Below are 12,867 nucleotides of genomic sequence, written 5' to 3'. Positions count from 1 at the left end.
AATCTGGAGGGTGGAGACAGGCTCGCGTGAGCCTTTGGGCTGCCTGGATCTGTTTTAAAAGCATTGCTCTTTGTTCTGCTTGCGTTTTACAACTCAAGCTTGGATTGGTTAGGAATTGAGACAGTAAGACTTTATCTTTTGTAAACCCTTTCACTGCAACAAGAGTGACTTTCTTCATTGAAGAAATGTGAAGAAAACTCATGTATTTGAGAAGGGAGGCTCAGAAATGTCTGAGAAAGATGTATGTTTATCTCTCTTGTGTTTAGTACTTTGCACTTACTGCAAACAAACAGTGCTGCAAACTTCACCTTGCTCTGAACTGGTATGTGTAATAAGATTTCAAGATGTGCGATGTCTGTCGGACTGAGGGATAGCTTTCCTTGTTGAACAGGAAGGAGAGAGAGAAAAACTGTGGCTATTGTGCTTCCGCTGTCCATCCCATCTCACCTTGCTGCAGACCCAGGAAAAGACAGAGCCCAGAAAGAATCCACAGAAACCATGGCAGCTCCAGGCCCAGCCATTCCCAGTAGGTGATGTTTCAGCTAAAGTTACATGCTTTGAAACATAAAATTGCATATACTTTTTTTCCTTATTAGTCAAAACCAGCTGAGAATAATAGTTTCCCTGTTGAAATTTTATGCTGCTTAAAACTGGTACTTACATTGCATGTTAAATGGCTTAGAAGTGCTCTTTGGTACCTGTTAATCATGCCATCTGAAGGACAATGTCTTGTTGCAGCTTCTGTATCATACTTGAATTAACTGTCCTTATCTTGGCTTTCCCCTTAACTTTGTCCCACATGCAAGTGTCAGTTTTCAGAAATGCTGGAAATCTGTCCTTCTGCAACTCAGATTAATGACACTGTCTACGTTTTTTTGGATAAACTTTCTGAACTGAGTGTTCAGAAGTTCATCTGGCTATGGAGCTTTAATGTAATGCTTCACAGGAGATTATTGGGTAGAGGACATGCAAGCCAAATGTGCTTTGAGTGAGGCTGAACCATGAGGTTCATGCTGTGGTCCAGCCTTTGCAAGTCCAGATGTTTTTATAATTCTCTTCATGGCTGTCTGTTCCCTTGAAAGATAAAGCTTGAGCAGCTGAGATCAGTGTTTGATGTGATGTCTAGGCCAGTGTTTCAGCTGAAGTATTTTCAGAAAGAAGGGTGTCATGCTCTGAAGTTGGGTAAACAATCAGAACACAGGGTGTTTGAGAAGACCTAGATTTCATTCACTTGCCATAGACAGCTAGTGCTCCTTTTTTTCCTTTCCTCGCTAGTTGCTTTGTTTTACTTTGTTGCTACCAAATCAAACATTGAACCTTGAAAGTTAGATTTATACCCCTGCTATTTTTGTTCAAGGCTTTTTTTCTTTCTCCAGTGTCTGATAGCAAGCTACATTTTTCTTCTCTAAGCCTTGGAGAGGAGTGCAGTGGATGTGCAAGTTTACCAGATGCTACTGTTCTTGCTGAAAACACTGAATACCTTTGGACTGTAGGCTTATGCTCTTGTTAGACATGTTTGATTGCATTATGACACTGATTTATGGCAGATGTTCTCACTGCAGGCTTAAAAGGTGCTAGTTCAAACATTACAAGCAACCAAGTGTTATCTAGGTCTTGCTCAAATTGTTTGCATGTATTAACTCTTCTGGATTTCCAAACTGTGGTTTAGAGTAGTGTATCTGCTGCAGCTCATGTGCTTGTGAAAGTCCATGTGTAAGATCATGCTTCCAAATGCTGAGTTCACACTGATAGTGGAGTTCTCATCTGAGAATTTAAATCTGTACTTACTTAGGAGTTTGTTGTTAGTGATTCCTTAAGTCAGAGTCCATAACCATTTTGGGAGAAGCTGTGAGAACTACAGAGGAAACTTCCTCTGTTTCATTCAGCTGCTGAAGATGCTCAGATGACCATTTTGTGAAGGATGAGAATAATCCTGTGTCTGTCCTACCAAACACAACTCCAGAGTGAATTTGGTGACTACTTGCCTATGTTTTGGATGGAGAGTGGTATGGATGGAGGCCAGGAATAGAAATGCAACTGAATGACGTATTAAATGGTTAGAGTAGTGATAGATTCCTAGAATAAGAGAAAAACATTGGTGACTTGCAGAAGATTCCTTGCTGTTTATTTGATTTCTCAATGATAATTTGATAGTACAGATGTCTACAGTTGCAAACGCTGATATTTCCTGGATTTTCAGGTCAGTGGTAATTAACTTTAGATGTTCTTGGTTTGAGGAAAGCAACTTTAATTAACATTTGGAGCTGATGTGGTTCTAGTGTGTTGGAGTTTTTCACCCAAACTGAGTTTCTGTCTTAGCACTATGTGATAATGATGCAAAAGGAGAGATGAACTTACTATGCTGTATATTTCTTCATTCCTGTAAGGCAGAAAGAAAAAAAGGAAATATATGTATTTTCTGTGCTGGCTTTAGTGGCTTTTTTTCTGCAAAAATACTTTTCCCTTTTCATTTTTGATTAATGAATTTCTACTTCGTTCTTTATTTTTCTGAGTGTACACTGTGGGAGCTGCTTGAATCTTTGCCAGTGACTGTCATGAAGCAGTTTCATAGTCCTTATGTGACTTTGCCAGCGTGTTCAACATCATCATCTGTCTTCTTATTAATGCTGTATTCCTCCAGCTGAAAATGCAGCTGTGAATGAGTTGAGTTGTAAATGTCAAGAAGTGGGTTAATGAATGCCTCAAATTAAAAGTATTTCAATGTGATTTTTCTCTCTCATGTGACATCTCTTTGCAGCTAATCAGCACATCTTGTAAGTCACTTAAAGCCAATATAGATTACTGTTTTGTTAATATTGTTCTTGACTTTTATTAGGGAATATGATACAATTTATAGAATAAAAAGTATGTTGGGAGACTCAGTAGGGCAGCATTAACTCAATTTGCTAAGTGGACTCATGGCAGTAAGTGGAACAACTGTTTAGCAAAGGCTGTAGTCTGGCTTGAAACAGATGACTTCCTGGGAAAAGCAAAAGGGCATATGCAGATCATAGGAGGAAATTTTTCATCTTCCTATCAGAGTCTTTCCTAAATTCAGCTTAAAGCAGCCAGTTGCTTTTCTACCATTGGAGGTTGCTACAGTTTTCTTAGGATGTGTAGATGTAGATTGGTGAGGTAGATTGAGATCTGGTGCTGGGCTCCAAGGGCTGAGCACTTAGCTTTGCAGGTGTCACTTCTGCTTCTTCTGTGTATTGTTACAGAGCAGGGAAAGGCACCAGAGGCTGGGCTTTGTCTTACCAGTTTTCTTGATGTTTTCCTTGATGTCACTTGGCAACATGGAGAAAAAGGTTAGTGAATGTGTGTGCAAAAGCCTAAGTGGGGGTGAAGAGGAAACTGAATCACAGACCTGCATTCATCCATCCACTGTGCTCAGAAGCTCGGGTGGCCTCAGCTTTACCACTTCTGAACTTGCCTTTGCAGTCTTTTTTATTCCCTGGTTATTTGAATAGAAGATAATGCTTTCATCAGTAAATTCCATCACTGAAGAGGTTAAAGGGAAAATCCTAAGGAAAGGATGCAACATTAAGTCTTTGTTTATCCAGTACTTTGATTGTTGCTCAGTAATCCTGGCTGGTATTTTTTTAACCCTGAAATAAAAGCTTTCTTTTGTCCTTTTCAGTTGATCCATTTAACATGACTTTTTTTTTCATTATTTCTTTCTTCTCTCTTGAGTTCTAGCAGAATTATTTTACATTGGCTGAACTTTTATAACTGTCCATATGTGTTTTCTTAGCCCAAGGTGAATGTGATGTGTTTGGCCTTTTTCTTTGCAGAATAAGTCATTTTACCTGTGGCCTTTGCTGCAGATGTAGAACTTGCATGTGAATAGTGACCAAGGCTTGGCTCAGTTGGATCCTCAGTTCTGCTGAGACCAAACTGCACTGGACAGGATGAAATGGATCACGGTGGTCTGAGCATCCTTGATAGGACTTTTATCTCTTGAGAATCATACTGATTTCTTTGACAAACAGAAACATTTTGAATAAAAGAGCAAAATTGAATCTTCTGCCTTCCCTCCTGTACTTGCAATTACCAGTTAAACACAGAGCTAGAACTGCATATAGCCGATCTTTAAAAAAGAAGTTCAATTTTCAATTTCTGCAGACAAAATTATTTGTATTGTGCTTTTAAGTAGCTGGCTGCTACTCAGGTCATCAGTGAGACTGGTTACAGGTAATTTGAAAGGATAGAACCACAATGCCAAGTTAATTCCTAGATTGTTGATTTCAGGTTAGTAGCATAAGGGGAAAATTTTTTCCATTTTGCTTCTGTATAGCTATATTGGCTGCAGATGCAAAAGGCAAGTTGAATACTTGCTAGATACTGTACACTGGGCTTTATGGCTTCCTGGGTGGTCTGCATGGAGTTTTCAGACATGAGGCAATGCATCTCTCACTTGCAGCCTGGTAGCTGGATTTCTGTTGGATTCTTTGGAGGAATTTCCATGCTAATGCCAACATTGAATTTGGCATAGGATTTGCATAATTTATAGAAATTGCTATGCTTGGCTCTATTTCTGTTCATGTAATCCCAATTACATGCTTTATTATGAAATTGTTGTCAGTTCTTAGATTCTTATTCAGTTCTGATCTTCCTGGAAATGTAGAAAAGCATTTTGGTTTTGACCTAAGATGACCTCTTGTTCTTATGGGGTGAGATGAAATTTCATTTCCCGTGTTTGTTCATTTCTGTGCCTCTGTGCACTGCTGTACCACATTGTCACCTGAGATCTGTAGCTCTTTAGCACAAGTGACTGTGTTCTTTAGATTGACTTGTGCTCTTCTAATAATGTTACTACTATCTTTCATGGACCTTTCAGTCTTCTGTGGGCTGATAATATAAAGTCTTGTTCAGATTACTCCATGATGTTCTTCTAGAGGATGCAAACTAAGTTTTTTGTTACCTTTACTCATTTTTTTTGCTTTAGAAACAGATCCTGTGCCACACAGCTATAGAGGTGTCTTGTCTGGAAATTGGTGGGTCAGGCATAGCCTGGGCTGGATCAGAGCTAACAACATGCTTAAATGTGAAGGGAGTTCTCCAGACTGTACCTGTGGGTGGCTCTGCATTGTCCTTCAGTGCAGAGACCTCCTAATGATTGGGGTGCTGGGGCAGGGTCATCATGATGATGTTGGTGGAGGCCAACATCAAACCACAATTTGGTAACGTGGCCAGCTGGTCCAAGCTGATTTTTTGGTGGAGAAGCTGGAGTCTTTTTACTTTGCTCTTTAACTACTTTGTTCTGTTTTCTCTAGTATTCCAGCACTTCTTTATCCCACTACAGGAAAAAGAGGAGAAATATTTCTTTATATCAAGTAGTTAACTTGGTGAAGAGGGCTTTAAACTAAAGTTATGGGAGGAGGAAGCAACCTGTAAGGGCACAGAGAGGTGCCAAGGCAGGCTATTGCCACCTCTGTTTTCACTGGAGGAAAGGGTAGGAATGGGATTGCCCCTTTCTTCAGCTGTGAGCTGGGTGATCAGTTGAGTTCCTCTCCTGTAATCATCACACCCTGACCGAACTCTGTTTTAGATTCAGTTGTACTTTCATTTAGTGGATCTGTGTTTCATCTTGTTTTAATTTAGATACATAACTCTAGACTAGGATTGCCTTTTCTTGCATCTGGGCTCTGTGTGTTTGACTTCCTTCAGACATTTGAGGCTTTATCTTTCTTTTGTGAATCTAGGCTGCTTCCAGCCAGCCTGTGGCTTTTGGCCCCTGCATTTGTAGTGATACAGCTAAATGACACTGGAAGTCTGTAGCAAGACTCTGATTTTTGCTAAAAAGAAAGATAACTTTGAATCTGTAATTTTAGAGGGTCCTAGTGTCTTTCCTGGGGGAGCAACATGTGATTGAGATTCATTTCCAAGCATATAGTAATGCTGAATTCCAAAAGTGCCCGTGAGTTTGAGATGGCCCATGGTGAAGGCAACATTTCTTTGCCTGTGTTGGCTTGCACATCTCACCTGCCAGTGAGAGGAAGGGGCATGGATGCTTCTGGTCTGATATTGCAGCCTGAAATTGTATTACACCCTACTGAAAATCAAGAACATACCTGTGCATCTGGTTGGAAATCAGAAAGGTTTTGTTTAATAATACTTTTTTTTTTTGGAAAGTGCATGTTGCAAGGTTGTTGATATATAATTAAAAATGACTTTGTATCTCTGTCATTAAAGATCAGTGAGCATCAAACCTAAAGACTAGGGAAGGTGAAACACTTGTGACAAACAGAAGATAAATCTTGTGAAACATTGCAGTGGACGTCTGCCCTTAGTGTTTAGCTCATGTCTGTTTTCTGGTGCTTTGGTTACAAAGCTAATAAAGTGCTGAGTTAATAGGAAGTCCAGGAAGCTGTTGTAGTTATGAGGTGATACATCTCTTACTGCATTTCCTCTTTTTGTATTTCCTGTTGGGAAGGAGGGAATGTTGGTTTGAATGAGATAAGACTGATGACAGATGGGTCAGTGTCTGTAGATGTTTTTAGAAAAAAAATTACTTAAAAAAAACCAAAACGAAAACAAACAAACAAACAAAACCCCACAAAAAACCAACACTTTGTTGTTGTTTGCTTAGTACAGTCAGAAGGGTTAATAAAAGTTGAAGGCATGTTTCTTTTTCCAGAATGGATAACTTCCCATGCACAATCCTACAGGTGGAGGAGGTGAGGTTGTACAGACATAATTTCTTTGTAGGAGGAGTAAACTGGGAAGAAATGATGAGGAAAGCAGCACATGGGGGAAACAGAAGTGTCAGTATGTGGAAAGTGGAGGAGAGATGCACAGGTGGAGTGGAGATGGTGGGTGGCACTCGGGTGCTGGCAGGGAACAGACAGTATGTGCCAATATCAAGAGTGCACGTGTTCTGCAGCTTCTGTTACCTAAGTGATGTCAAATAGAACACTTCCCTTGGCTCAGGAATTAAATCTTAATGGGATTGAAACCAATGGCACAGTTTACATTGATCTATCTGGTGCAATCATCGTGTCTGAGGTACCTGTTTAGGCTTTGCTGTTCTGCCAGTAAATGAGAGTGTGACAAGATTGTGATCTTTGGAGGTAAACTACTGCACCAGAAATTCTAGGGGTGTCTCATGAGAAAAGTAATCGTGTATTTCCAATGAGCTTTTTCAAAAACTTATGAGAATTTTTTTTTTCTCGTTGTTTCTTTTAATCTCTGATTTCGAGTTCTCTTTTACTTTTCTGTTTCTAATTTTTAAATTGTTTAGCTGTGAGACCCAGGGTCCTCAGTGTGAGGAGGCCCCTGAGCCTAACCCAGCACAAGAACACTGCACCTTTTTCTTGTACATCTCATGTGAATTCTAATAGTTTTATTTTTTGTATCAAGTGTTTGATTTACAAGATCACAATATATTCAGAGATGCTGAATGAAAAGCTTATTTTATACATGAGTTACAGATGTTCTGAGTGATAGTTTTGTTCCTGTAGCTGTCCCCTTTCCATGGCATAAACTGAGTTTGCAGTTTTCTACTGAGCAACACCTCAACTTGAAGCATTTTTGCCACCATGAGTCACTTTCTCTTAAAGATGAGCTGCTTGATTATGAAGTTATGGGTTGGAATAGACAAGGAATGAAGAAAAATTTCAAAGGTCTGCACATCAGAACTTAGGAGAAATGTTTGTCGTGCAGTTTAGTGGCAAAATCATTTGTACAGCAAGCAGGAAAGCTTTGTTTATCATTGCATAAGTGTTTTCAGTAATACTTTCTTTTTATCACTCTGGATATCTTGATTAATTCTAGTGATTTGTAAATTAATGGTTACCCTTGTGTTCTTTTGCTCTGGTATTTCCTGGAGATTGAGAAATGTTAATTTAGGAATACCCTGAAGTCACAATAATCTGTATTAACAGCTGCTAAAAGGACTTCCTGCTGTTTAGTTTTGGTGCCTTTTGCAAAGGAGACTCTTGAAGCTTTTATGATATTGTGTCCTTTGCTTTTGTTTTCCAGAGTATGACAAACTGGGCTTTCTCCTGAACCTGGACTCAAAACTGTAAGTAGAACAGTAGGATTCTTCTTCATTTCTTTAGTTACAGCTTTCTGTTGTAAGCAGCTTTTATGCCACCTGGGCAGCTGGCTCACTAGACTCTACACTTCTCCCTGGGACAGCCAAGTCCTGCAGCAACCTGGCAATTACAATTCCTTTCCTTGCACTAGGTTTTGCAGGCCAGCTTGGATTGTGGTTCACTGTCATTAATTCCTTAATAACTGATCAAGAGACTATAAATACCCACTTGAAGCCACAACTGTCGGTCTGCTCTAGATATCCTTCTCTTAATCTTCCAACTGAAAAATTAATTACAGGTGTGAAAGCAGAAGGAATGTGAATCTACAAATTGCTGGGATGCTTAGGAATCTATATTTTCTTTCTATTTGTTTCTTTAAAATTGGATAGTGCTATTTTTGTCGATAAAATAGAGCAGAAAGAACCTCAGCACAAGGCAGGAACCTCTTGCTGTGTGAGAAGGACGATGCAATGCCGAATGATGAAGCTGCTTCTCATGCTTTTTGCCTTAAATCAGTCGAATTGAGCCTGGGTTGATGAACACTAGGGGTCAGTAGTGACCCTGTTTCTGGGGTCAGCAACCTGACCGAATTTCTTGGTGCTGGGAGCAAAAACCTTCCACATAAAAGGGCCCAGAACCAATCTCGTGGCTCTGAATGACTTGAGATCACATCCCCTGCACAGCGTGTCATGTCAATATAAAACCTGTTCTTAATATTTTGAAAATATCATTGTACCTATAGGGTGAAACAGTCCAGTTTAGTGACGATGAGCAGCCTGTGCGCTTCCATAAGGGAATAAAAGTGTCCTAAGTGTGTCGGGAACTGCTGCTTGCAGGACATGAGAGAGTCTTTAGGTAGGAGCTTCTTTTGCAGAAGCAGCTGGAGACATAAACTCAATTATAGTAACATATGGCAAAAAGATTGCAGAATGTTTTTGAGAAAGAAGGAATATTGATTGTTTGTTTGTTTATTTAGTTAGTTAGTTAGCTCCAAAGGCTCTGTATGTTGTTCAGTGGTCAGGAAGGACAGAGTTAACTGCACAACTAGCTCAAGGTTTCTTTCTGGTCACATTCAATGTAGTGTCCTACGCTGTTGCATGCTGCCTGGAGCTCATGCTGGCACAGTTACCCATTTTCTTTGTTAAATTTTCTGTGTTGGGACATCCTAGTGATTTAGAGACAATAGTGTGTGTACCCATACAACACTGTGAGATGGGATTCACATGATACATTACCTTCAGTATATACATGTAGAATTCAAAGCAAAGAGATTAACCCTAAATTGTGAAGTGGGTAAGTAATCTTTGAGTGAATGTCTGGGTATTGGAGAGGGAAAAGTGTTTTTTGAGTTTTTAACTAGACTGATTGTTTTTTTCCATGCTATTTTTGTGTATTTTGTAATGTCCAATTTATTGAACACACCCGCTGACTGTCCACACACAGCTGGCATCCCAGTCTGTGCTGCATCCAAACCACTGCTTCAGTCTTCCTTCTCTTTCTGCTTGCACTGTCCTTTTCATTTTGCTTTTAGCAAATCCCCTTGAATTTTCCTTCCCCTCAAGCCTCTGTTCCATTGGTTTTTTTTCCCTTCTTTGCTGACTTACCTATTTGATCACAGGTTCCCAAGGCATGGTCTGCTTTTTCTTATTCTTCAGTATGAGGCCAAGTGAAGTTTTTACCTGCTAGAGGGCTTCCAGAACACTGATTTCTTTTCTTAAAACCTCTCCAATATAAAAACTCTCCACTGGTTTGATTAAAGCAAGATTTTGTTGACTACTTAAAATATATATGTTTATATAGTACTCTAAATATGCATGTTTATTTTTCAAAGGCCCAAAGTTAGCTTCTAGAAAGACTTGTGACAAAATCAGCGTGATTAAAATAAGTGCTATAAGTTAATTTAAGGAACAAAGAAAGCAAATACTGTAGGTAGGCAAAATAACCTTTTTTTCAACTACAGCTTTGTTAGTTGGTTTTTTTTTTTGTTTGTTTGTTTGTTGGTTTGGTTTGGTTTTTTTCTTTCTTTTTGTTGTGGTTTATTTGTTTCTTGTATAGAATTAAAGCTGATCCTGCTTTGAGAATAGACCTGATGACCTGTAGACTTCACTTTTGGCCTGAATTATTCTTTTGGGTGTTTTTGTTGTTTTGTGTGTGTGTGGTTTGTTTGTTTGTTTTTTTGTTATTAGCAAGGAAGACAGAAAATGGCTGAAAATACCATAAAATGTAAGAAATGAATGCTGAAAGAAAAATAGCTGATAGCCTAGAGGACTTTGCTACCATTCTACAAGTTCACCTTCTGTGGTCAGAAATTTTGTGGTACCAAATTTCTGAGCACAGACTAAATTCAATGGAACTTAGTGGTTAAAAATATTTCCTGTGACTGAGTCAAGATGGTAGCATCATAGAAGCACTTTCTGGTTAAAAAAAATGCTTAGGGCTGAGAGGGATAATATGTTCTGCACTGATGACTTTATTGGCAGAAATAATTGATATATACAATTGTCTGTTGTGATATAATCATTCTGGTGGAATCTTGCCATAAATCATAACTTTATAGACCTCACTTAATTGACAGCATGTGAGAATCTTGTGTGACTTGGAGCACTTAGGGCAACAATTAGTTTTCTTTGGATTTTTTTTCTTAATCTTTCGTTTGCTCAAAACTTGTTGCTGGCTGTGTTAGGAGATGTCATTGAAACTAATGACCCACAAGACTAACGTTTTCTACAAAGGTAGGTCTGCATTACACCTTAAACACTCTGACTTTTATTTTGAATGTTGTACAAAGGAAAACATTTGGCATAAATAAGTAGTAATGCATCCATTTGCCTTTGCATCTTTAGTTTTTTCATGCATTGCTACTTGAATGTCCTCTACCCTGCAGACGTCCAGGGCCTGTTATTCAGATATAGTAGAGTCTGCTGTGGTGGCAGGAATGTAATGGTTTTGTTCTCCCTGAATTCATGGAAATGGTAATGAAACTAGATTTATTCTCTTTGGAAGGAATTCTGTCAGAAGCACTTGAATAGTGTTTTCTGTGGGAGCTGTGTGTCACATAAATGCCTTGCTGTAGTTAGGGAGGTTGGCATGGACAGGAATCTCACCTGTGAGGGGGTGGCCAGTTTTAAAGATGCTGTGTGGAAATGACAGGTTCTGACCTGTCTTGCTGGAAGGGAGAGTATTAAGATGGAAGATGATTCCTTTCTGGTGCCTGAGCCTAGGAAAGCTCTTCTCTACAAAGTCTAATACCTTTTAAAGGGCAGGATGGTATCCAGATGGGGACTGTTAATGACACACAGGGTGAATGGAAAGCTGAGGACTTCCATAGGCAAGGCAGTTTATGAATGAGTTGTTCCCTTAGTCAAAACAAGATATAAGTCTCCTCAGGACCAGGTTAGTGAAGAAGATCTGTTGCAAGAGGAGTTTATCTTTTAGTTATGTTTGTACTAATAATAACATCCTTACCAGAATTAGAATATTAAAAAAAACCAAAACATGCTAAGTATAGAAACAGGCCAGTTGCATCCATTTCTCCCTGCTAAAGAGTTTTCCCAAGCAGCAGGAACCTTTTTAAAACCTGTAAGGAAAACATCTGATATTTACTGATTGTGTAGAGAAAAAACACTTATACAAAAACTATGATACAACTCACAGATTTTAATTCTTGGGGTGGGGCAATAGTTCCTGAACAACTTAAGGCTATCAATCACCTCAGTGACTCAGCCAGTGGATGAGTAGGTGCCACCAAATGCCAAGACTTGCAGTCACTTTCTAACATCTGTGCTTGGCAAGGAGTTGCGTGCCTTTGTTATTATTAAATATTTATATTGTAGTAGTTCTTTGAGACTGGCCAGGTCTTAGAAACAAGAGTCTCATTCACTACAAATTTTGAATCATTCCCCAAGCAGAATCTATGTTTGCATTGAATTAAAAGAGATTTCCGAAGGAGGATCATGAATATGGAGTTAATTATAGACTGTATTTAATGCTTATTAAGTGGGCCAAGCTGAAGGTTGTATGGTCATTCTCCTGTCACTTAGTACTCTCTAAATGCATGGTTTAGTCACCTTTATGATTGCTTTGAGTCTGCCTTGGCAGATTGCAAGTGTAGGTTCACTTGTGTTGAGCGTATGAAAAGTCCCTGTTTTGTAACCCACATGATCTGGGGCTTCACTTGCATTGTTGCTCTCATGCTTCTTCTGTGCCAGCTTTCCTTCCTGCTCTGCTGGTGTGTCATTTCCTCAGTGGGATGGAAGCTTAGTGACTGCTTCTGCCCCTCTTTCAAACTCATCCATCAGAAATTACTTTCAAAAAGAGTTCAGCAGATATATTGGGGATTTGATGCTTCTAAACAGAGAAAAGTTCCCCTTAGGAACTGGGTAGGTGTTTTCACCTTCTGCCATAGTCAGTTCAAAATCTTGGATCTCAGCTGATGAATGATGGAAAAATATTCCCAGGGTTTGATTTTGACTGAGGAAGAACCACTCCCTTATAAAATTTAATGATACACTTGAGTTTCATGGAGCCATTTTGCACTTTAACAAAACAGGGGGTCTTATAATTTTCTTTCAAGGCATAAATAGGAAAAAAGTTGTTGCCCCTCTCAACTGGAAAAATGGTTATAAGATCACTATGTTTGATCACAATAACATAACATTAACGTATTATATGAGTACACTCTGTTAACTATGTTTTATATTGGTATGTGTTTTATATTGTGTACTTCGGGAATCTTTAGGCAAAACTTAACTGAAAGAAGGAATATTTTTTCAATGGGCTTTGTGTTTTGCTAGACATTTTATGATGTTGTGTATTTAAATATTTCTTC

General features: G+C 39.0%; 1 protein-coding gene across 9 annotated transcripts in view; it reads left to right on the top strand.

The window, feature by feature from the left end:
- ST3GAL3 (ST3 beta-galactoside alpha-2,3-sialyltransferase 3) overlaps window positions 1–12,867 on the top strand; it is a 187,025-nt gene that overhangs the window by 50,908 nt on the left and 123,250 nt on the right. For 7 of the 9 annotated variants that reach the window (XM_066325032.1, XM_066325035.1, XM_066325030.1 and 4 more), the window contains 2 exons: window positions 392–526; window positions 7,984–8,026. In XM_066325032.1, the coding sequence (XP_066181129.1) occupies window positions 392–526; window positions 7,984–8,026 (178 nt within the window). The remainder of the gene's footprint in view (window positions 1–391; window positions 527–7,983; window positions 8,027–12,867) is intronic. The other 2 variants (XM_066325034.1, XM_066325036.1) reach the window with 1 other exon arrangement.

The sequence above is a fragment of the Sylvia atricapilla genome, chromosome 9 (genome assembly GCF_009819655.1).
Source record: "Sylvia atricapilla isolate bSylAtr1 chromosome 9, bSylAtr1.pri, whole genome shotgun sequence".
Lineage (NCBI taxonomy): Eukaryota > Metazoa > Chordata > Aves > Passeriformes > Sylviidae > Sylvia > Sylvia atricapilla.
Note: the sequence above shows the minus strand (reverse complement) of the source record. Positions and strands in the feature narration are given on the sequence as shown.